The 24,714-nt window shown below is 39.6% G+C and overlaps 1 protein-coding gene across 2 annotated transcripts in view; it reads right to left on the minus strand.

Moving 5' to 3' along the window:
- Nucleotides 1–24,714, minus strand: part of NOX4 (NADPH oxidase 4) — a 103,862-nt gene that overhangs the window by 23,821 nt on the left and 55,327 nt on the right. For both annotated transcript variants that reach the window (XM_042837434.1, XM_042838244.1), the window contains one exon: nucleotides 12,749–12,830. In XM_042837434.1, coding sequence (XP_042693368.1) covers nucleotides 12,749–12,830 — 82 coding nt within the window. The remainder of the gene's footprint in view (nucleotides 1–12,748; nucleotides 12,831–24,714) is intronic.

A 24,714-nucleotide genomic window follows, 5' to 3' on the forward strand; every position in this document is an offset into this window, starting at 1 on the left:
GACCTCTCAGATACACGGCTTAAACTGATAGCTTCATATCTCATTGGAGAACTCTCAGCAAGCCAAACGTGAAAGAAAGGATAAAAATGACTTCAGATAAAAGCTTCAGTCCTATAATTTCCCTGTGAATTCTGTTTCATCATTTTGGTTGACCTTACACGGCACTTGACTGAACAGGGTTTTTTTTAACCACTAGTGACCCAATGATAATGAAACCACACATAATTTAAAAGCATTTTTTTTTTTTTCCTTCTGTTTATAGTTGTTATGGATGATGTCCTTTGAAGTATCATCCATGAAGCCACCTTTGGTGCAGAGAAAAACAGACCCTCATCTTACAAAAATGAAACCCTTTTTTAAAATAGATGTTAAATATTTCAGTCGTAAGTCTCCACTTTTGACATCATAAGATGGATAGAAGAGGGAAACAAGTCAAATTTAATTGGCTTTTAATTGCCAAAGTATTTCCACTCTGTGCAGATGTTATTCACTAGTGCCAGAATCTGAGTGCAGGGCTAAATAATTAATAACAGACAAAGTTAATCCAAGGAAGGGATTCATCTGTCCATGTATTGCTTGCACAGGCAATGAACAAAGGAATGGATTTCTTAAGGTCTAGTGATACTTCTTAGAGTTACTTGCAGCCAACCTGCTCTGTTTTGCTATCAAATGACTTCAGAAAGGCAGTCCAAATTTTGGTAACCACCGTTTACATCCGTCTCTTAAAGTAAGAGAGCTGCAATTCTACACCAAGAAAAGTGTACTATTAACTACTATAGAGCTGGTTCCCATTATTTGATCATATGAAAATAAAATGCATATTGTTAAAAACAGAACAAAACAACCCGCACATTCAAAAAGGAAATTGCTGCTGCAAATGGGGCAGTGAAAGTTAGAGTTTCTCACCTCAGAAGTGCCTCTTCTGCTGACTCTGAAAGAGGGAAGCAGGGGCTAAGCCCTTGGGGACAGCCCTTCAGCTGCAATTTACAGCTTGGAAGGAGATGCTCAAGTGCATGCTAATGGCTCCCTGAATGAGAGAAGCCTTGGGGACACCAGGCTCAGCCTATTTTCTCCAGGGAATATAGAGATCAGCAAATAAATTAGCCAGATATTCCTTAAACCCTCAACCCCAACAGAATACAGAAGGATCTCATGTTGTCAGTGTGTATCAGCACCTCCTGCCTGTCACATAAGTGCCTACAAGCTCTAATTACAATTAGAACCTTATAAAGCTGAGCAAGCTCATTAAATTCTGTTCTGCTGATCCCATAAGGTAAACCTGTTCGTTTGAATTAAGGTGCCTTTCTTCATGTAACGTGTGGACTGCATGCAAAATAGAAAGCTGCATCTGTCTCTCCTTTCTCCCTTCTCTCCCTTCCTCCTCCCACTCAGATCACACAATATCCAGCAGCATTTCACTTCCTTTCAAGCTCTTCAGACACCAAATTCAAATACAGAGCTTTTTTTTAAGTTCATCAGCAATTCTGACATATGTGAGCTGAAGCAAAATTCCCTGGCCTCTCTTTGGCACAAAGCAGGGCTGATAGATAAGCAAGAATGTAATGACTGTCTTTCACCAAAAGTTTTCTCCTGGAGGGAAAGCAGTACAGTATTTCACTTGAATGTAAGTGGAACATGTAACCAGAGATTTTTACACTCCCCAGATCAGCCATGATCTTTCAGTACAGCAGCACCTGCCGTTCCCACTCAGAAACACTGGCGCAGCCACTGAATTGTCTACAGAATCCCTTAACTAAATGTTTTGGGCACATTGTAGCCTTTTTTCCAGCTTATTCTGAATTTTTATGGACAGCTTGAGTTTGGTGTACAAGATGTGGTCATGTATCAGCTTGAATGAAGTGTTTATTTCCTAGATTTGAGCAGAATGAGTGAGATCTCTCCAATACACTTCAAACTCCTACTGATGAATGGTTAGCAGAAAACTCCCTTTGAAAACTTTGCAGTGGTAGGAGATACTCTTGATACATTCTTAAGATCACAGTTTCATCTTTACAGTGCCCCAATGCCCGGAATAGCAAGTTTATGACTCCTTCACATGATGAAATTACACGCACATGACTTGTCTCATCCCAGTTAAAGCACAGTATGGCCCACACACACACACAGAAAATATGACAAATAGTTTCAAAGTCTTTTGAGATTTCTGTTGCAAGTACCCTCATTTTGAAGACGACTCTGCAAATAAATGGTCACATTTCCAATGCTGTTCACTTACCCATGTAAAAAAGGACAATTCAGCCTATTTGAAAGAACTTCAGAAATACCGTAGCGAAGTGGCAGCAGTACAATTAAGACATTCAATTTTTAATGGCGATTTATCTAAAACAGGATGTAATTACATCGTAAACATTCCAATCTAAGAAAACAACACTATAGAATCACAGACTCGTTAAGGCTGGAAAAGTCCCCTAAGATCACCATCACCACCATGCCCACCAACCACAGCTCTCAGTGCCACATGTGGAACAGTGTTCACATTTTTTTTAACATCTCCAGGGATGATGACCCCACCACCTTTCTGGGCAGCCCATTCCAGCATCTAACCATTCTTTCTGAGAAGAAATTTTTCCTGATATCCAACCTGAACCTCTTGTGGTGCAACTTAAGGTCATTTTTTCTCATCATATCACTGTTACCTGGGAGAAGAGGCTGATCCCCACCCCACCAAAACCTTCCTTCAAGGAGTTCTGAAAAGCAATAAGGTCCCCCCTAAGCCTCCTCTTCTCCAGACTGAACAATCCCGGTTCCCTCAGCTGCTCCCCTTAAGTCTAGTGCTCCAGACCCCTCATAGATTCACTGCCCTTGTCTGGACACACACCCAGGCCACGATGTCTTTCTTGTATTAATGGCCCAAAACTGAACACAGTTCTCAAGATGCAGCCCCTCCAGTGCCAAGTGTATCTAGAAGTTATTTTATGCCTTAGAAATATGGTAAACAGTGGAGGGAAATACACAGCTATTACATCATGACAAAACATCATGAGGCACTGTGCCTTATGAAAGCAAGAGGCCAGTGCTGAGAAGCACTCAGATGTTTGGCCTCACTTAGGCAATTGAGTATTTTATGAACCAGACAGGACACAGAGAGCACTTACACTGTACAGGCTGTAGGACAGGTTACAGTCTCCAAAATGTTGAATCAGAGTTAGGGCAGCAGGACTGACCCTATTCCCATGTATTTTTTGGAGCATGAAGCAATTTTGCTTTCAAAAGGTTCTCGGAGGAATGAGGAAACTTCCTTGTGGAGTTTGGCTTTAAATTATTTTCTACCATGCACAAACTTAATTTAAATTTCATATTACAGATACCGTGACAGCAATGGATAATTAACACATAAAGTGCTACATGAAAACTATTAGGCTTTAAAATAAATCATCTCAGTATCTCTTCTTTCCAGTTTGTGCCTATAACTCAGCTTCTGCCATTGCTTTGAGGGGAGAAAAAATGTCATTACATTTATGATACCAAGGAAGAAGCACTGTGAGGCACCTCACTCAGCACATGCAATGCCTCACTTCAGCTGCAGACACTTACACTAGTAATTTTCTGTCAAATCTATAACCCACACACTTTTTTCATTAGAAAACAGCCACCAGGATCTCGGAGTATCACTCAATTTATCTTCCCTATGCAATAATTGTACAAATCTTGTATTTAAGTTGCTGTTGTGTTAGGATTTATCTACTTCAGTCTCCAGTACTAGTCACAAGCAGCTTGAGCTAGCTGATTAGGCAACACTTAGAACGGATTTGGCAGCTAATATCACGGGCTGTTGCTGCTCTGCAGCTGCTAACAATGTTTTCCAGCTGCTGGCTGTCTGGCTGCTCAAAAACACTTGTGCTTCTTGCAAACCACTTGACGTGGATGTAGAAGAATTTTCCTTTGGGCAAGACTGGCCTACTAGGCACCATCTCCCAGGAGCCAACTCCTGTCCCAGTGACTGAAGATAATTAACTGCTGCAATAACTTACTATGGGATGAAATGAATTCTATATCACAGCCAGTTTTTAAGACTTGAGAGAGACTTCTGAGCAAAGTTCTAGCCTCAAAGCTGAAGCACGTTTCTCAATGAAGTGTGCTTGATGTATGTGTTTACTTGACGATGCTCAGTCCAGCGTGGCCTGGTAGACATCCCACAGCCCAGAGCTCCTATTCATTTCTCAGAGAAGATACAGGATGGCTGTCAGATCAACATGGGCACTTCTCTGTTTCTGATTAGCACCAAGAGCTTCAAGTCCAATACTGCATGAAAAATAACTGTGTAGTATCTCACGTACATAAAGGAGCCTGGCACTCAGAACTGAACCACTCCATCAGTGCTTACTGTCAATAGGTTGATGAAACTGAAATTTAGGCTCATGTCCTGACGAGAAAAGAGCATCCCTGTCAATTCTGTGAGAAACTGCAAGCTTAACTATCTCTTTTGGCTTGAATATTCATGTTCTCCTCTGCTCTTACACAGAGCTTATACTTGCTCTGCTACCTCTGGGGCAGCACCAGTGTGTTCTGTTTTCTGAAGCATTAAGTGGTTTGAAGGGGACTGGTGGTACAGCTGAGACTCTGATCTCATAGCTTTCCTGCTTCTTCAAACCTTGTTTGGGCAAGAGTCAGAACAGAGCACTTTTCTGCCCTCCTTAGACACCAGGAAATACAGTTTTTGTTGTATCTTATATTAAATTACATGAAATACAAAGGAAGACACAGTAAGCAGCTCCTTTTTCCTTTCCAATTTCTTTAACATCTTTAGGGGCATAATATTGTCCATTGTCCTCTTTATTCTAATTGGAATTCACATCTTTTCCTTTTTCACCAAGACCAACAAAGCACCTACAAAAGATGCTGGCTCCTTGACAGGTTCTATGTGAAACTCAGCTTCAGCGGTCACATGCTGAAAGCAAGAGGCCACAAATTAAATTGCTAATGTGCAGGTAGGTGTATAGGAGTGAATGAACAAATCTTTCCTTTTGTTCATGGACTTAAGGAGGAAGTCACTACTGTCAACAACCACGATACGTTCGCATTTGTTTTTCTCCCTCAAGAGCCCACTGACTGGATTTCTGTACCTACGGTAATTGTGAAACTAATTTTTTTCAACTACTGTAAATCATTATATTTAAAACTTTGATAAAACTGGATAGGGGGCCAGAAGGGATCACTGAAACTCCCTCTTGCATAATGAATCACAGAAGCCTACTAATATTTTCTGTACCAAACTACTGTCACTTCTATTCGAGCTACGTAGAAAAAAAACTTCCTTCCAGATATCTGGTGGCAGTTAATTCCACATAGTCTGGCACTGCTGCTCAGTAGAGGGCAGATAGATATTAATTAAATCAACAGGGTTCATCAAGGACTGTGCTCGTGCTCCCAAACAGCAAAATGAAAACCAGTTGCAACATTCCATCTTCTGCCATTCAGTTTAAATAAAACAATCTCCTAGGTATTTTGAAAGGTTTAGGAATCTTTTATTTTCAGTCAACCCTTCTCCCTTCTCAACTGGGAGCATTGCAATATTTTGCATAAAGCAGATCATGCCTGCTAATGAGCCACAGCTATGATGTGATGAACAGAGCTAAGTTGAACTTGAAATGTAGATTGCTTAGTACTCAAAAGAGAGTATATATGCCCACAAAGCATCAACTTTGTATGTATGTTGCTCCACCAAATTCTCAGAAGATACAGGTTTCTCCCCACATCTCTACTTCTGAAAGATCTGTACTTGTTTCTTCGAAGTTTCTTCAATTTCAAGTTAAATCTGAACAGCAAAATTCCCTTCTACTTTGAGGGGACTCACTGTTGGTTATTCTACTCTGAGGACTCTACACTGTTGGTACTTGAACTCAAGGCCTTTGGAAACAGAACAAAAGTGTCTTTATGTTGCACAAGAACTTACTGGGGCATTGCACGGATACTATAAACAAATAAAGCCTCTGTCTCAAGGAATAGATGACCCATATTTGAATTTAATGTACCATTATAAATATTGCAAGATATCAAGCTGTCCTTGCTTGATATAATGTGGATATGTCCACATTTCTCTTTCTAGGATCATAGCTCAAACATACAGAATGAATTACAGTCCTCCTTCTTTCCATTTTCCTTCTGGTTTCAAAAAAACCAAGCCAATATTTGCATTTTTATTGACACGATTACTTCTACAACATGATTTTTGTTTTTATAAACAGCTACCAGCCGTTATCCTGCTGTCACTGTTGTTTGTGCCATTTGGTAAAAATCCCAAATTACAAGAAAATATCCTTCTCTTACAGTGGAGATTTTGTGTTCACGCAACTCAGTTCTGCACTGGACAACAAACTGTACAGGATAACATGATACTGTCGAAAGGACAATGTAAAAAAAGGAAAATGGTTGAAAGGTTACAGCCAAAAAAAACCCTACAAACCACTAAGAAAGCACCCCAAAACATTCTTCTTTATAAACATGTTGAGCTTATTTAAATGTCACCGCTGATTCCTTCAGCAGGTATCTTTTTTTAATCACTTAATCAATCTAAATGCTCTGAGTTCTCTGAGACTCAGGCTTACTGAGGGCTCAGTGTTGCTGTGAGACAGTTAGCTTCCAGCCTGCATTTTGCAATAAATCTTGGAGCACTTCTAAAACAGAAGTTTTCACGCTTGGAGCACTCAGTACTGTACACAAAGCACTGTACTGCTTGTGTGGGCACTACTGAAAAGCTCCTTCACTTGGTATCTTCCTATATGATTTCAGCAATATAGATAGACCATGTGTTTTTGTAGCTGGAAACAGGATGAATACTATTTTATATCAAAGAGCCAAAGGCACAAATCAGAAAAGACAGCAGAAGACCTGATTCCTATTTCTGGTGTATTTCTATTTCTGTAACAACATAGAATACCTTTTGTAAAGCACTTCACAGAAACCCAATTTTAAAGATCACTGTTAAATTTGATTCCTTTTTTTTAAATTATAAAGCTTCCCTTATAATGAAGAGTGAGTGACAAAGGCATAAGTCATACTTGCACAACACCAAGGAAGATGTTGCCTTTGCTTCTAATATGAACTGAACTGGGTTTCTAGGACACGATCTTGCTGACTACTCCTGAGTAGTAAATCTGGGATGCAGGGGAACCTCCACATATATGATGTTTATGCACTGTAACCTCCAGGAGCCACATGCCAGGACTCGTTGCTTTTTCTGGTTAGCCACAAATTACTTTTCTCTCTAAAAGGAAAAACATTCTCAAGACAGTTACAAATAAGATAAAACATTTATTTCTGGGGTATTTATGAAATTTTAGAAGCTTCTTGGCTCCAGCCTCAGGCTGTAGTAAATTGGCACGAATCCATCACAGATCCATTATCATTAAAATGAGTAGCGACTGGGAGCCAGATGGCACAACAGTTCAGGGCACTCAGTTTCAGCCGCCTATTTGTCTAGACTGCTCCATGATGAGAATTGAATAACATCATTTGGCTTTGCTTGAGCTAAAAATTTCAACACCTTAACAAAGATGACCTTCAAAGATATATATTTGAGCCTACATATATATAAAGGTAAGGGTTTGGAATTTTGTTTTTTGTGACAAGAAAATGAACAGTATTTTGGTACGTGCACACCAAGTCTACCTTAATTTATGAAAAATATATGCCAAAGAAAGGCTTATAAGTTTGTGACAGATGGAAATTAAATATTTTTGGAATACTCTTTTATATTATTATACCTTCTAGGTTCTAAGCTCTTTTTTTTCCTCCGAAGTTCAGCATCTTGTCATTTCAGTTAAATACTAATACAGTGTTCAGCTTCAGTCATTTTTCAACTATCCATGAAGAAGTACTGCTATTTCTGTATATGAGCATAAAAGAAATTCCTCTCCATGTTTCTTAATTTAAAAACAACAACAACAACAACAACAACAAAAAACAACAAACAAAAAGAATGGCACAGTTTTAAAAAGAGAGCATAAGCTGTTATAGAACCTTGCCCTGCAACAAAGTTTTGCCTATTTAATTTGTTCAAGAGCAGGTGGTGTTGTTAAATGACCTCTATCCACTCATACGGAGGTATCACTTTCTGTAGAGCTTCCTTGTTTGGCAGACAGTGGTACAGTGAAATGGCAGATTGGAAACTGATGCTAAAGAAATTCATGCTATACATACATGAAGCAACTGAAGCAAGTGGATCTAAAGGTTTACAATTTTTCCTGTTTTAATGTCTCAATTTGAAGATTAGATGTCTTTCTAAATTTATGATCTGATTGAACCTTGCTGCAGGGATTATCAGGCAATGCTCTATTGCTCACGTTAAGAAGGGACTCAAATTAGGTAGAACATAACAGCTCCTTCTGTTCTTAAAATCTTACAGTGGTGAATCATCCAATCACTTTCCCACCAAACCCACAGAAGATAAGAATGAATATTTCCAAGGGGAAAAAAAAAAAAAAGCAAATAATTCCTCTAAAAAATCACACACATATTTGAGGACTTTGGTAGTATCTTGAAAATAAAAAAAAATGCATCTGCAATCTCAAAAGTCACTTTTGAGAAAAAAGAGAAATTTGCTAAAAAGATTTAACGCCAACAGCACTTGCGGCCCATTCCTCACAAGCAGAGTTTTCACAGAATAACAGAATGGCTTGGGTTGTGAAGGGACCTCAAAGATCATCAAGTTCCAACCTCCGTGCTGCGGGCTGGGCTGGGATGAAGACCACTAGAGCAAGACATCAGACTGCCTAGGACCCCATCCAGCCTGGCATTGAGAACCTCCAAGGATGGGGCACCCACAGCTCTGGGCAGCACCTCACCGCCCTCTCAGTGGAAAACTTTCCCGACATCTAATCTAAATCTCCCTCCTTTTGTTTAAAGACATTCTCACTTGTCCTGTCACTATCTAACATGTAAAAAGTTGGATTTCTTCCTGTTTTATAATCTTCTTTCAAATATTGGGAGATTACTGGAAGTTTTGTGCAGCGTTGGCCTCACTCCTGCCCTTGTAACCCACCAACTTAAGTCCTAACTCTCAGACTTCTAACATTTCTCCTCGTGTTTTGTTCTTCCCTTCTGACAGACCAGCTAACGTCAAGGTCAAACACAATCTGACAGTGGAAATCAGCATGGTGCCAGTCAGTAACTTAGGAACACACTGCTGGCTAAGCTCAATGCCGCATGCTGGATCTGATTAATGGGCATTACAACATTTTCAAGCCCAACCTTCTGCAGCCTGTGTTAGTACTGCAGCATTTTTTGCATTTTATGAGTAATTTAATGTGATAAACAGTATGAAACTCCTGGGCTATGCAGGCAAACAGGCAATGTACAAACTTGATTTCAACTTCAAGAAAACTCCTGTGGAAATACCTGAAGAGTGATATTTTTAAAAGGTCCTTTAAGAGATTTACGAGTCTTAATGCTCACTGTCAAAGTGACTGGTCAGGATAAGACTCACTGCAACAAGTTCAACTTGTTGATACACCTGACTGTGCTTGCGTTTGTGTGCCCCACCTCAGGGTCCACTGCAGGCTCGTGGAGGTGAGGGAATGAAGGAGAAAGCTGCAAGCACATCTGCAATTTGGTTTGAGGGCTGAGGATCTTCCCAGGTGGTACCATTTGGAGGCTGACATGAGACCCTGACTGCCTGGCTGCCCACAGTTGCAGGTTTATTCTTCAGTGTTCAGAATGTCACTTTCCACAGACAGGAATGGTTTCATGTCAGCTAGGAAACAGATTTTCTGCACCAAACATTTTACTGTGGATGGAGAGTTTCCTGATGAGGTGAACAAGGGGTCCAGTAATGTCCAGTTTCATCTTCTGAAGCTCACTTGAGATATGGATAAGACTTGCCTGGACTGGACTTCTCCCCCAAATTCAGTAACCTATGTAGTACAGTGTGTTTCATTATGAAATTCCTCTGCAGGCATTTACGGGAGAACATACTTCCATAACTCTTCCCTAATAACTGCAGTTTTCCCAAGACACAGTTGCACTGTCATGTGAAAGAAGCACATCATGATGCTGAACTCCCACTCTGCAAGCTCAATATGAAAAGCAAGTGCTGGTGTAGTGCTCCATCTAAGCCCATGGGCTGCACTGATAACAAGTGCTCAAGTTGCCATGCTAGTTGTGGACATACACAGCTAAGCCAAGGAAGCACTAAGATGTGCAAAGCAGCTTTTTCAAGCTTGAATCTCTGTAAGCCCTGGGTCCTCTATAACCTGCCTCATGTGTCAGAGCAGGTATTCAATTTAGTCATCAACAGCAGAATAAATTCAGACAAACACAAGGGTCATCAAAAGATCTAACATTTCTTCCTGCATCAACCAAGACTGCAAAGTATAACCGACATATTTACCTAAAAAATTCAGAACAATGTGTTTGTATATGCTACAAAAGTACTTCCAGATATTCCAGTGCACAGACATCTTGGAGAACAAACACATACTCAAAATTAACATGCTGTTTTATGAGATGGAGTTCAGATCTTAATATAACAAGAACATAAGTCAGCCCAGAAGACAAAGCTTCTACCTCTTTCAAAACTGATGGATTATACTTCGCTCATTTTGCCTTTAATATTTCTACTGTAACTCTGAATATCCTGGATGATACTGATCACCTTCCTTTCCCACCTCCTTCTTTTGGTATATGTCTCTCAAACACGTGCAAACTTTTGCTCATTCTACCTCCTAAACCTTGCTCATTCAGGCTATTCATCTAAAACATTATTGTAATTGCTCTTCTATTTTTAACCTTCCATATCTTTAGGTTATTCATAAGTGTTTGAGGTTTCATCCTGTGTTCCACAATAAGGTCACATTAAAATGACCTTACTGCTCAGATCCTTACATAGTGCAAATGATGACTGCTTAGCTGAAGTCAAGGAACACTCATTTATGAGATGTGTCTGTTAATTATCTTGATTTCTGTTGACTGATCTTTTAATAAAAATGAGCACACTGAAATGAGAATAAGAAAGAATATATCATGAAGATGAACATGTTTTCTACCTTGCCGAACACAAGGATTTCACTTGAAAAAGAACCCCCAGGGAAATTAGGACATGTCAACAGTATTCAACTAGCTTGTAAATACACGATAAATTTATGTAAGCAAGCAAGCAAATATGCATGGATTAATGATGCTATAAGCAGAAATCTATTGTTTGTAACAACATATGCAAAATTTTCTTTCAATCAAGTGCCAAAGTGTGACTCATTTTCTGCATTATGGGAATCACTCAATCTTCCCAAGTAATATGGCTGAAAACATTTATCATTTCATTTACAGGTCCACTTAAGTTCAAATAGCTCCATGTATGATCTTGAAAGAGCTGTAACATGGACTGAACAGAGAAGAACAGATACTCATTCCCCCACAGATTTGATAATGCTAGTCTGCTGCACTTGACAACAATATTAGCAATAAATTGCATACGAACTTTGCATGGAAAGTCAGGTAGCTTGTGAATGATTTGTACAGAGGTAAGGAGGATAAGCTTCCTTCTCTGGCCAGTCTGACAGCATCCACACCATGAGAGAAAACATTTAAGCTAAACAAAGCTTTTTACTACTATGGAAAAATTACTATTCTAGTGATCCTACAGGTGAAAGACCAAGGTAATAATACATGGAAGTCCTAATGAAACAAGCAGAGCAGACAACTTAAGGTATCTCCCAGAGTCTCATATATTGTACCTCCATGATAGTCCAGTAAAACAATAACAATAGGTGATGCAAAAAATAGAATTGGGGATAGAATCCTTTCACCCTTGAAGTCAATGCAAAAGTTTCACTGTTTTGGGAATAAGGATTCACCTGAGTGCTTTTATTTTCCAGTATTTACAGTGAAGAGGTGACTAGTTCACAGCACTCAGCTCCTCTATCTGCTGTGTGCTTTAAAAAAAGTTATAAGATTTTAAGAGCTGTATTTAGCAAGTAGCTCCACTGGCTTCTTACGTATTACAGGAACCAGTCAATGATTAAAATAATGATGATTGAAATGAATAATTTTGCTGATTGCCATCATTGTTGCTGGCTTGTCTCCAGATATTTATATTTCCTTTTCCTCCTTCTGTTCATCCCACACAATCTTCCCTCCATGGCTCACTGTGGCCACAATTAATGTGAGGACTATTTCTTCTTCTTCCTTCCGCGTCATTGCTTTTTTCCAAAACTTTATTGAAATTCACAGTTTTTAAAAAATAATATAGCAAGCAGTGCTTATTGTTTCATTCAAGTATGTCATTTAAGAGAAAGAGACTGAATCAATACAATTACACAATGAAAAAACACACAACACATTTTTTTTTGTTTTGCCTGCATGTATATCTATAAAAAATGGCAGCAAAAAATATTTTCTAGAGCTTGTAGTCTTCCTGAGGGGGCCTGTTAAAATCCAAGGGAATCTGTCATTGCAAATGATGGAATCCCAGATGAGAAGAGTGGGGATTAGCCTGACAAAACATCTGCCTATGACAACACGCAGTGCCAAGTGAAACAAAGCTCCACCAGACTGATCCAGGCAGCTTAACGTCTGCACTCTGCCACCACCTCCCCCTGACAGCTAGGCATGCTTGCAGAGAATGTCTGCTTCTTCCTGACACTGCTGAAAGACTGAAAATCTCAGTGCAAGTGTGGCTCTGCCTTAGCACAGCTCTGCCTTAGCACTCTGCACCAAAAGTGCTGCGAATGCTTTGCCCTCCTCAGCTGCAAAGAGGTAAGGATTATAACTCTGACAAGACAGTGTTACTTACTTGGGATAGCGCCTCTGCTGAAAGATGGGCAGAATCTCTGCATCTTGATTTGACTGTAGAAGCAGTAAATCCCGAAATCTTTCTGTCAGGACAAAGAAAAAAAGAAAACAAACCCAGACTGTGACTCTGCATTTTATGTTCAGGCTACCAGTAAGCAAGCAGTAATACGAGTGAATTCCCTTCTCCAGCACTGATAATTAGCAAAGGGCCAAGCTAAGTTTGTAGTGAAGATAAATCTATATATTCACACAGACAAAACTCCTAAGACTAGAAATCACTCTTTCCTGTAAACTCCTTTACTAGTATTTTAAAATGTTTTGTTTTTTTATTTCCATGTAATGCTGAATTCCAATAACACTCTGAAGTTTCTGAGGTCTGCATATAGGACTTCTGCATATCATACACAGCAAGAAATTGTCCCTGCACTGAAGAGATCAGTCTAAACACAAAGGAGGAACAACTAAGAATTCACCAAGCATTCAAAGATCATAGTAGTCTAAATGAATGTAAATTAATTAATCAAAATTAAATCAACATATAAGTCCTTGGGTAACTGACTCACTGACATTTCTAAGGAAGGCTGAAAGAGTGCATTGCTTTTTGCTCATTACTATTGCCTTAGTTTCAGATGGGACAGATTTGTTCAGTGTCTGGTATGATGCTATGTTTTGGTTCTGGGAGAAAAACAATGTTAACACATCGGTAGTTATAGTTGCTGCTAAGCAGTGTTGTACAAAGTCCAGACCATTGATAGAGAATGGTCCAAGTACCTGGAAGGGAACAGAATTAGGACAGCTGACTTAAACTGGCCAAAGGAATTTTCCATACCATATAATATCACATGGGAGGAGTTTTGAAGGGCATGGGAGTTCATCTCACTCTCTTCTGCTGCTTGGGGGGGGGGTTAGCTGGGCATCAGTCATGGGGTGGTGAGCAACTGTGCATCATTTGTTATATACCTGTTATATACATTCACACACGTATTTATATACATACACATAGTCCTATTATCCTTTTATCTATCATAGTAAATAGTTTTATCTCAACCCACAAGTTCTATTTATTTTATTTTTTCCAATTCTCTCCCCCACCTCACTGGGAAGAGGGTGAAGGGAGCAAACTGCTGTGCGATGCTCAGTCACCTGTCAGGTTAAACCACAAGGACAATGTATTTGAAAAAGTGAACCACAGTGTCATTTGCAGTAGCTAAGTTACTTGTAACTTGGCTTCTCTGACCAGTAGGTGTGGGGACAGCTGCTTTGGGTAGCTGCCCTTAACTGATGTTCTAGAGGTAACTCGATGCAAAACAGATGTGGGATCTGTACAAGATTCTATCAGTATCAATTTTTCAGTTTGCTGTAGATGGGAACCTCCTCAAATTATCTTGATAGAAAGAAGGAAAATACACTCAAGTCAAACTCCCTTAGCACAGTTCTCAGCTCTCCACATCATGGGCATGCTCTGCTTCTTTCCATGCTCTGCAACTTTTATTTAACTACTCCTCTAGTAGCACAGATACTGAGGACGCTGCTGATATATTTCCCACCTTGGCAACTCCTGCTTTTCCTGCAACACCTATATACCTTGAAGGCTTCAGCTACAGAGTTTAAGCCTCCATCATCTGCTGAGCCACTACTGTTTGCAGCCTGTTGTAGCTGAGCTACAAGTTTCTCTAAACTAGCCATCTTTTTCATATATCATTCTCTTTCTGGGAATTGAACTTCCAACAAATGTAGACCTTCCTTCCTTGGTATCCCTAGGTATCTCAAAATATCCTCCAAAATAAGGTTTACAGATAAGGATATCAAGGGACAGAGAATCAATGAAGATGAATCTTCCAGCTCCAAAAAGGAGTAATTTCCTACTTCTTACAGTTGAGCATGTGATGGTTTTCTCAACATTAATTTTTATGTCATATTATATAATTACAGCTAAAATAGATCAATTCGGATAAAGTTCTACTAAGTAGCCATTTAAATGAAAAAAAATCACCTATGCTTCATAAATTATATTACTTTGATGAAGGAGCAATAAGTTCAAAATAAAAAGTGTCCTGATAAAGGCTCAGTTGTAAAGGTCAAGCCCTTCTGATGGTATGACCTAGTCTTCCAACAGCTAGCTAGGAAGTTTAGCAAACATCTCAAACAAAACTCCAGCAAAGAAGAAACAAGGATTAATAGTTGCTACCTTCATTTCCAGATCTCTTCAAATTCAATTTTGAAGCATATGTACCTGTGAAATTCTTACCACATCTTCAAAGGTAGCTCTTAGCTTTTCCTGTACCTGCCTGGGACAGAAACAGGATGTGGCCAACAACGATAAATATAACGCTGTAAAGATGGAAATAAAATTCATCGGGCATTTGTCAAGGAAGATCCTGCTCACTGTCTTGACAAAAACCTTTGTCGTTTTTTTACCTCTTTCTGAACTTTCAGGAAGAGGCAAAGATTTTTTTTATTGCCAGTCCCCTGACACACGGCAGTATGCTGCATGCAGGCATGCCGTCATCCTTCCAGATGGTATGCTATGATCTTCGAACGCCGCAAGACAAGAGATGAAAGATTTAAGTAGTGCAAAATATCCAACTGTTTATGTGTCAGAGCAAGCACATTAACTTCCTCTGCCACCTGAGGAATCCTCATGTATTTTTGATATCTCCCAAGACAACTCAAGTTACTGGTGCCACTCTAGGAACTCTTTATAAATAGGCTTCCTATGAACAACAGTAGCCTTTGTATATGCCTGGTGGAGGAGTGAGAGGAAGTTTTCAATGGCAAACACTGAACAAAAAGACTTCCCTCTGTGACCTGAGCGTTTTGACCTTCAGTGCACAGTTTAAGTCACACCTATGAAGGATTTGATTAATAAAATGTCTTCTTGGTGCCTGATCTATTTGTTTTTAGCACATACAACCAGGTGAAAAAGCAATGGAAAACACTGAGAGTCACTCTCCATTCAATATTGCGCAACACTCAGTACATTTAAGTGTGTCAGACTGCTCTGGCAAATGTTACAAGAGCCTGTAATTTGGGAGAGACGAAATTGATCTCATGTTGGGCACAGATGTGTCCCACACCAGCATTCTACTTGCATCCAGGCTGGGTTCCATCTCCAACCTCTATTCTCTGACTTCTGGTGCTGCCCTTTCTCCTTGGCCTAGGTCTGCTGGCTGCATTCCACAACTCAGTTCAACAAGTTGCCATCTTGAAAATATTTCAAATAGCAATGCGACAGGGCTGGCGAATATTGGGAGTGAAAGCAGCCAAAGCATCTGAAATTGGCTTAAACAGCTCTCCTGTTTGGATCCTCCTGGATCGTGTTTTAGTTAAACTCTATTTTTTTCTTCTTTTTTTTTTCCCCCTGCCCTATGGCAAATTTCCCAGGCAGATGTGTTTTCTTTTCACCATATGAATTTATCCATTTTTCCATAGCAACACTCATGCTTATATGGTAGTATTCCACATCACCTCACATACATCCTACAACTTTTTCCAGCACATGGAGCCTCCACGTCCTATAAATCTTCTTAAGAGAAACGGCACACTGAACAGAACTCTTTAGGATTAATTCCTCCACAGGATCATTATGTACACGATTCACCCTTCAGGTCTAAGATACTTTCTATTACACATATACACACAGCGCGAAAGTCAAATTGGTACAAATGACACCACTGCCTTTAAGGACAATCCAGCAATGTGATGAAGGAGGTGATGAGAGCTTCAGCTGCAACTGATGAGACATAGGTACGTTTGATGCTTCTACAAGAGTATATCAGAAGCCTAAAGCACAAAAAGGGAAGGTTTTTCAAATTACAGTAACAAACAGATAAACAAGCAAAAGCAAACAACCAATAGATCACAACAACTTCCAAGACAGACAAAGGTGGGAGATAAAGAGGACAGGGGAGTTTCAAAAAAGAAGATAGAATAGTTTTGCTGGAAGGGACCTTCAAAAATCAAGTCCAATTGCCTGATCTCTTCAAAGCTAACCAAGACTTAAAGTGCATTATCTGAATGACTCTTGAACTGGAAGGTATAGGACTTCAGCCACTTCTCCAGGAAGCTCATTCCAATGTTTTGCCACCCTCACAGTACAGAAATGGAACTGGAAAAACAAAATAGTCTTATCAGTTGTAAAGCAGAGAACATTGCAGTCCAGGAATCTATTTGTTTACCAAAAGATCTATCTGTATATTTAGATCTTTGAAAAATTAGCAAACATGTTTCTGTAGTTAACCTTGGGTTTCTGCTGTCACTGGAGACGCAAATCTCAGCTCCATCTTTCACTACATGGACATCTGTAAACTCTATTTTTGCTACCTAAAAACATCTCCGCCTCTTGTTTTGCAAAATGCAGATTAGTCTGGAACCTTCTGAGTTATGGATGCCTCCTCAGTGTCTTGGAACAATAAAAAAATAATTAGGTCAGCTTTCTTAAAACTGCCAACGGTATCCGAAAAGATTTGAGACCCACTAATCTGTCTTGTTCTCAAGGTCTGCAAATTTGGAAATACTGTCATAAGCACTTCCTCAGTGCTTTGAAAAGAAAAAGCATTTAGGGAGAAGCCTCTGCTAGTGAAGGGCTATAAAAATTATGAGTAACAAGATGGGATAAAACCGAAACATCTAGTATATTACTTTGACCTGTGACTTATTAATGGTCAGAACTTCTGAAGTAAAGCAAGCGTCACATTAAGCAGTCTCAGAGCTCAATGCTGTCAGAAATCCTGCACGTTATACAGCAGCCCCCTAGCAGAGCTGGGGATTAGGTAGACCTCTGGAGTTCAAAACTAGTATCCTAATCAAGAGATTTATTTTTTCTCCGATGTACCATACTTGAAGAGCATTTTCTTCACAGAAGTGTTTATTCCAGAACATACTAAAAGGTAACTTTAACCTCAAAATATCATTATAAATACATGCTATGAAAGAAATGTTATTTGCACTGAATTTCGTAGCAGTGAGTCCTACAAGCTCCCTATGGCTGTGAAGGGCTGTTCCTTCCTGTTTGAACACCATGAGTCAGTGCAGGGAGGCTCAATTAGCTCTTTTTTCATTAGCGATGCACTTTCCTCTTTCACATGCCATAAGAAACGGTGATGCAATAGTTCTATCTCTCTTTATCTGTAAGTCATGATACTTGATGTAAAATACTCTTATACTCACCAAAGAAAAAGACTCTCCAAGTACTTATGGGCAGGGAGGCTCAGCTGATTCTCTCTTTGTGATCTGTAATCTGATACAGAAACTAGAGAAAGCCTACTGAAATGAGCTACTCTCCAAGTGCACAATTACTGCAGTACTATACAGCACTGCCAAGCTCCAAAGGGTATGCCTTTAAAAAGCTGAGCTTTACATGGTTTGTCTGTTAAGCTCTTGGATTCTCTTTCAAGTACTTCTCCAGTTGCCCACCTAAACCTCTTCATCCCTTCCACATCCTCTGTCAGGGAATTCCAAGGTGTTTCTCACCTTCTACATGAAGAGCCACCATTCTGTATTTGCTCTGAATTAGTATCTGTGTTTGATGGCCAAAAGTTCTGCTACTGACAGAAACTGTGGTGTGAGCCTTCCTATTCACTATGCCATTGTTATGCATGGTTTGGTACACCACTGTTTTCCTAAATTTTCCTGTGTACTGATGTACTGAGTTGTCACCTGTTTAGAAGCCTTTTCATGTTTTTGAACACTTTCATCACTTTTCCATGAAGCATGTCCACTCCTAATGTATGCTGTTTGAAACAAAGAATCAAACCTGCATATGGGATTCAAGGCTTGCGAGCACCACAGAGGTACACAGCTGCACTGCAATCTCTCTCTAAGTTATTTTCTGCTTTACTCGTATTAATTCTCTCCTACTGGGCACAGTGTTGATGTCTTCCTGGAAATAACTGTCATAACTCTGCAGTGTCATTTGTGGGCTATTATAGTCACATCACTTCCCATCCTCAAATAGATTAAAATTAGCATGCAGCCACATGCATATATGTACTGGTATTTTTAGCCAGGTTTATAAATAGGTTCATAAGTTAATATATTCTATACATATTCATTTCAAGAAGTACAAGTGCTCTTAAGTCAACATATTTACATGGCAGCAAATAAATAACTGAATTAATCCCATTCAAGGTTAAATTTTTGTAGTAGTCAGAACAAAACACCACCAGTCACTGACAGCTTCTCATGCTTTTGTCCGTTTGTATTTGGTCTCAGTTAGGATGCTAAGTAGGGGATACTTTCACCCTCTCACTAATACATACTTTCATTATTACAGTGAAATATATTGTCATGTAACAACTTTGCAGAATCACAGAGTAGCTGAGGATGGGAGGCATCTCTGGAGTTTGCCCAGTCCAACCCAGTGTTCAGAGTGAGGTCAGCAAGAGGGGGCTGCTAACGGTACTGCTCAGCTGGAATCTGAGCATCTCCAGGGATGGAGACTCCACAGCCTTTTAGAAGACCGCTTCCTGTACTCGAGCACTCACACTGCACAAACCTTTGTCTCACATTTAGAAATAATTCCCTGCATTTCAGTTGGCTTCCCCTGCCTCTTAATGGCAGTGAGAAGAATGGACACCAGTTCGTTCCTCTTTGCTCTCTCCCAGGTAAAATTAGATATGACAAAAGATTTTGTGGGGAACGACTGCTTACTATGAGACTTGGATTTGAGACCATAGAATCATAGAATCACCAAGGTTAGAAAACACCTCCAAGACAATCCAGTTCAAGCATTCACCTGCCACCTGTATTTCCCCACTAAACCATATCTCTCAGTACAACATCTGAACGTTTCTTGATCACCTCCAGGTACAGAGACTCCACCATCTCCCCGGGCATCCTGTTCCAGTGCCTGACCAGTCTTTCAGACAAGAAATTTTTCCTAATATCCAACCTCAATGAAGATCTAATGAACCATTCCCTGTGCAACGTAAGGGGCAATTTAAGGCTGACAAGATTTTATTTTCAGCCACTGTTCTGCTGAGGGACAGTGATGCACAAAATCCTCTGCATACCCAAAACACAAATCAAGCCAGTCTTATACCAAGAAACAGTATGTCATTAAAACAGACAGGAGGGAAGCACTAGCATATTTTAGCCTAAAAAAGGATGCCCCTAAAGAGACATCACTGCTAAGTACATTACAGCTCTTTGTGCTGTCCCATTTCATAAAAATCCCACCGAAGTTCACTTACTGCTGCAATCAGTAGGTTTGAATATGAGGGAAAAGAGTGCATTTTTACACTATCAGTACTTGGTGCTTTTTCCTCCCTGCCTTCTAACGTAAAGTAGCCCTAAGAACCCAACTCTGCCCTCTTCTCTCCAAACGCCACTGTGATAAATGCTGCTCATCACCGAGACTCCGCTCATTTCATTTCAGTAAAGTCATTAAGCGTATTACAGACCTAAGCCACCTTGACCTCAGTCAAGCATCTGTAAAACACAGCCGCCAACTTCCATGTCCTCACAGCTCAGCTGTGTGAATACCTGCATTAGAGGTGCTAAGTTGTTCCCATGGGCTGTGTCCGGGGCCAGGAATCCATATAATACCCAGATTCATGGTGAGATAAACCAGCAGTGATACTCATCCTTGTGAAAATGCCCTGAATCCTTCCACAGTTGATCTTGTGACTATAACAAAATTCTGGAAGTAACAGTAACAGGGCTCTGAATAAGAAACAAGAAGAGAAAATGGGTACTGAGGGACTCCACTATATATCCAAATCATTTTTCTGTGTTTCCTGCTGTCTGACTCTGACAACACATACCAGTTCTTCACTTGCACTGAAGCACATAACTCAGCAGAAAGTGATCAGAGCTCAGCTGGACCCTATTTTTTACGTAAATTTTGCTAGTCAACTAGAGATGATCCACTGGGAAGAAATGAGCAACTTTTCCAGAGATCTAATCACATCTGAGGCTCTGGCTCTTCCAAAGTTTCTCAAAGGGCAATATCAAAACCTTAACAGGTAATTATTTTAATGACTAGCAAATGAAACGGCCCATTAGATATCGGTTATTCCTTTTTCTTTTGGGTAGGTGATAAAAGTTATTCACACAGTGTATCAAGAAATGTACCACAAGTTTAGTTTAATTTCACCCTGATGTAATTCTGTTATTTCTTCTTACATACGAATTAAGAGAAGCAATTCTTGACTACTTCAACCAACCCACTCCCTGAAGATAAACTTGCTACTTATGACCTAGTCTGGCTAGTTTTATTTTACACTTAACTAATAAGTTTATGAAAATATATATTCTTTTTGCTGACTTTGCTGCAGGATGTTCTAGTGGTTTGTTGTCTCCACTTTTCAAATATCACGTGTTATGAAAATAATAAAATATTAAGCACACATGTTTTTGCATGACAGAAAGTCCACTGCTGAATATTTTAATATTTTCTATCAACAGGACGATTATTCCTAATCTTGAGTGGGAGAGAAAATATTGAAGATGTTGGTGTAATAGGAGACTGATCAAGATTGTCTAGTACAAGAAACCTGTGGTTTAACATGATTTAACACGATTTTGTTAATTCTTATATAATGATGAACTCTCATTTGATGTGTCTGAGTGATTCCTCTAGCGACCTGCAATGCACCATCACAAATTCTGCAATACAGAATGGCATGGGAGTAATAAAGCCCTCTGCTTGCAGAAAAGGTGGTACATATGCTTTGAGAGATATGGGAGGCTTTTAAATTACTGCTATACTGGTTTTTGGATTAACAAAATGCTACTTTATTTGGAAGCTGCACAAAGAAAATTCCATTTGCCATGCTTGTTAGTGACAGGGCACAATTAGCATAATCCCCTCTGCGTATCACAAAAAAAAAAAAAAAAAAAAAAAAAAAAAAGCAAACATCAAAAAAACTGAAATTATAAAAACTTCTTCCTTTAATTATAGATTTTGCTGTTTTTAAACCCTTACAACTGAGCTGCAGGGATATTCGGCTCACACAGCGCAAGTAAAATCTCAGGGAAAGCCCTGTGCTGTCAAGGCTGACAGCAGCCACTTAGCAGAGCACAGCAAAGCATCTCAACTTCATCTCCAAAACCATGTGTGGGTGTCTGTGGCGTTTCCCTTAAGGAAACAGTGCTTACAGTGCCTACAGGGAGTAAAGGAAGATGTTAAATTTATGTGAAGGGATGGAATTTAAGACTGCTTCTTGCAATGAAGAGCACAAATTGCCCACTGATTTATTTCATTTGCTCTTACAAGAGGCTTCTCAGAGGATCTAGATGTGCTAACTATCAGCAGCAGCTCAGAAAAATCGTCACAGCAGCCATTTCAGCAAACTTCAACCAACCAATGACCACTGGAACTCCTCCTCCAGCCCAAATATCTTTCAGTGCTGAAAACTGTGCCCACAGCCCTCTGTAAGCCTCCTTCCTGAGCCCCCAGTTGTCCAACAAATAGCAGTGTGACTATTTGAATTCATAGCCCTTTTCTCACCCTTCTCCCATGCCCATGACCACAGAGTTTAGTGCAACAACACTTAAAATGTTACAGCTTAAAAATAAGTCACAGATCCGAACAGTTTATCAATATTGTCTACCATAAAGGCTGCTCTCAAATTACCAGGCACACATTAATACTTTGCATAAAGCACTGTCTGAATTTTACTCTTTCTAGATGGTCAAGCATTTTGAATCTGAACTTTATTAAAGATAACATAACGAGATTTTAAGAGAGGAAAAAAAGAACACAATAAAAGGTAAATATATAGATGCTGGAACAAAAAAGTGTGTATCCATGTTTATATAAATAAAATTCAGTATTTCATGCGAATCACAATGACACTAGAGTCTACTTGTGTCTCTGTCTTTTTCCACTTAAGAGTTGCCAACCTAACCTGCATCTGCCATGATGCAAAAGCCTTCTCCTCCAGGAGAGATCACAGCACATTATAGCAAATACATCCTACAGCACCCTGATGGAGCTGTAGGTGTCCCTGTTTATTGCACGGCAGTTGGACTAAATGGCTTTTAAAGGTCCCTTCCAACACAAATAATTCTATGATTCTGTGAAATCAGGAACTCGGCCAAGAGAAGATAAGGAAAGCTGGAGACATACAAATGCTAACAGGCAGTGGGGACAACATTTACAAGTGATATTTTTGGCCTCATAACTGTGTTTTTGGCAATCTCAATTTTTGGAAAAACAAATATTTCTCATGGAAATGGTAAATCAACTAAAAAACTGCAGGGTGAAGGAGGGCATTTGCTATTTATTTACCTGTCTTGCTCATATTTCTGAAGAAAAAAAAAAAAAAAAAAACACCTATAAAATAAGAGGTAATATTATTGTATTCCCTGTTGTTTGCTTTGACTTTTCTGCCTCTTTGTCAAACCTGCTGAAGGTTCTGCATGCCTGAAGGCCTGACAGTTTTTTTCTGTTTTATCTGATCCAATAAAAGATATTGCCTCTCCCTGTAAAACTTGCATCTCATGGAATATTACTCCACTACACAGTACTCTGGACGAATCTGGTACAAATGTCACAAACAATATAAATAAAAAGCATCATGATATCCTTTTTTAAGCAAACTCCATAACTTTATTCCTACTCATAGCACAAAGTAGTTTAAATAAAGAGGAAGAGCAAGAATAAGGCTGAGCTGTAGAAATGTGGGTTACAGTGTCAGTGAAATATATACAGGGTGCACCCTGCCTTCAGCTGCTGCCTTCCACACCAGCGCACCGTTAATTAACAAGAAAGCATACTCTGCTTCACACATCCCAGTGCACAACACTGCAGTCCCATTTACATTTTGGCTAAGGGAGTTCCAGCTTATGAATTCCCTCCTACACATTCTCCTCGAAGCACATGAGTTAATAATTAGATGATTGAGCCATTTGTCTCATTTGGGAATGTCACATTCAGCACGTAACAAGAGTCGTTTCAAATTTCACTCATGAACCAGAAAATGTAAATAGCCACTTTGCTGCATCTCACACTCCATACAGTATTTAAGGCATTTTTGCTTTGCCTTATTCCGAAATGGCAAAGCCTGAGAGATAAAAAACAGGTTTCAGTTACAAATGGATTCAGTGGACTGACACTCACAAAAGGACTCCTTTTTATTAAGAAATGGCAGTTTCACTCCATTCCCATTAGGAATGAGCTCCCACATCTCTCTTCTGCACTTTTCCAACACAAAGGGGCCCTAAGTTCATAGCCCAGTACAGAGCACTGCTTGGCATGTGGCTTATAGTACGTGGTTTAAGCTTGTACAAAAGGCATAGCTATAATCCTTGTAAAGTAAACTTTTCTATTCTGTTTACTGCAGAAGCCAAAATACCTATTCTGCCAAGTATGGAAATGTGCTGTTGGCCTGGGGTCATGACAGCGCTTTCAGCGCATGTTCTGAGGTTTGGCTGGTAAAGGAAGAATCGTAAGTAATGTTTCTGAGGCTGTCACACTCATTTTTATCCACAGGAATCTTATTTCCACCGTTGATAATTATATAGCTGGGTGGTGACAGGCTTTTTATAACCTTTATGATTGAATGGGATAAATCTCTTGGGAAAGCCTGGGACAGAGAAGAGTTGTGGTTGCAAGATACTCCTCAAAAATTCTTGGATCACAAACTGGCTGTGTTGCCTCATTGAAAAACTCAAACTCTTCAGTTAGTGCTGTATGAAGCAGAGAATCAACACATATGCAAAAGTGAAAGTCTAGAGAGAGTAGCAAGGAAACGTGTGCGACAATGGAAAGCTAGGTTGCCAGGGGATATAGAGAACCAAAGCAAAATTTGCTTCTTCTGAAGAGTACCAGCACTGATTTTAATGCAGCTTGGAAGAAAAACATTTTCAAGCTGATCATTACTGTTTTGATGCAGTATGAAGTTCTGGGTGAGGACAAACAGCTGGCCAAAAGCAGGGTACTTATCCTTAGAATGAAGGAGAAAAAAGAAGAAAACAATACAGGAGGAGAGGAGAGGAGAGGAGAGGAGAGGAGAGGAG

Source organism: Centrocercus urophasianus, unplaced genomic scaffold, assembly GCF_019232065.1.
Source record: "Centrocercus urophasianus isolate 14NV4802_14NV808 unplaced genomic scaffold, USGS_Curo_1.0 seq_1, whole genome shotgun sequence".
NCBI lineage: Eukaryota > Metazoa > Chordata > Aves > Galliformes > Phasianidae > Centrocercus > Centrocercus urophasianus.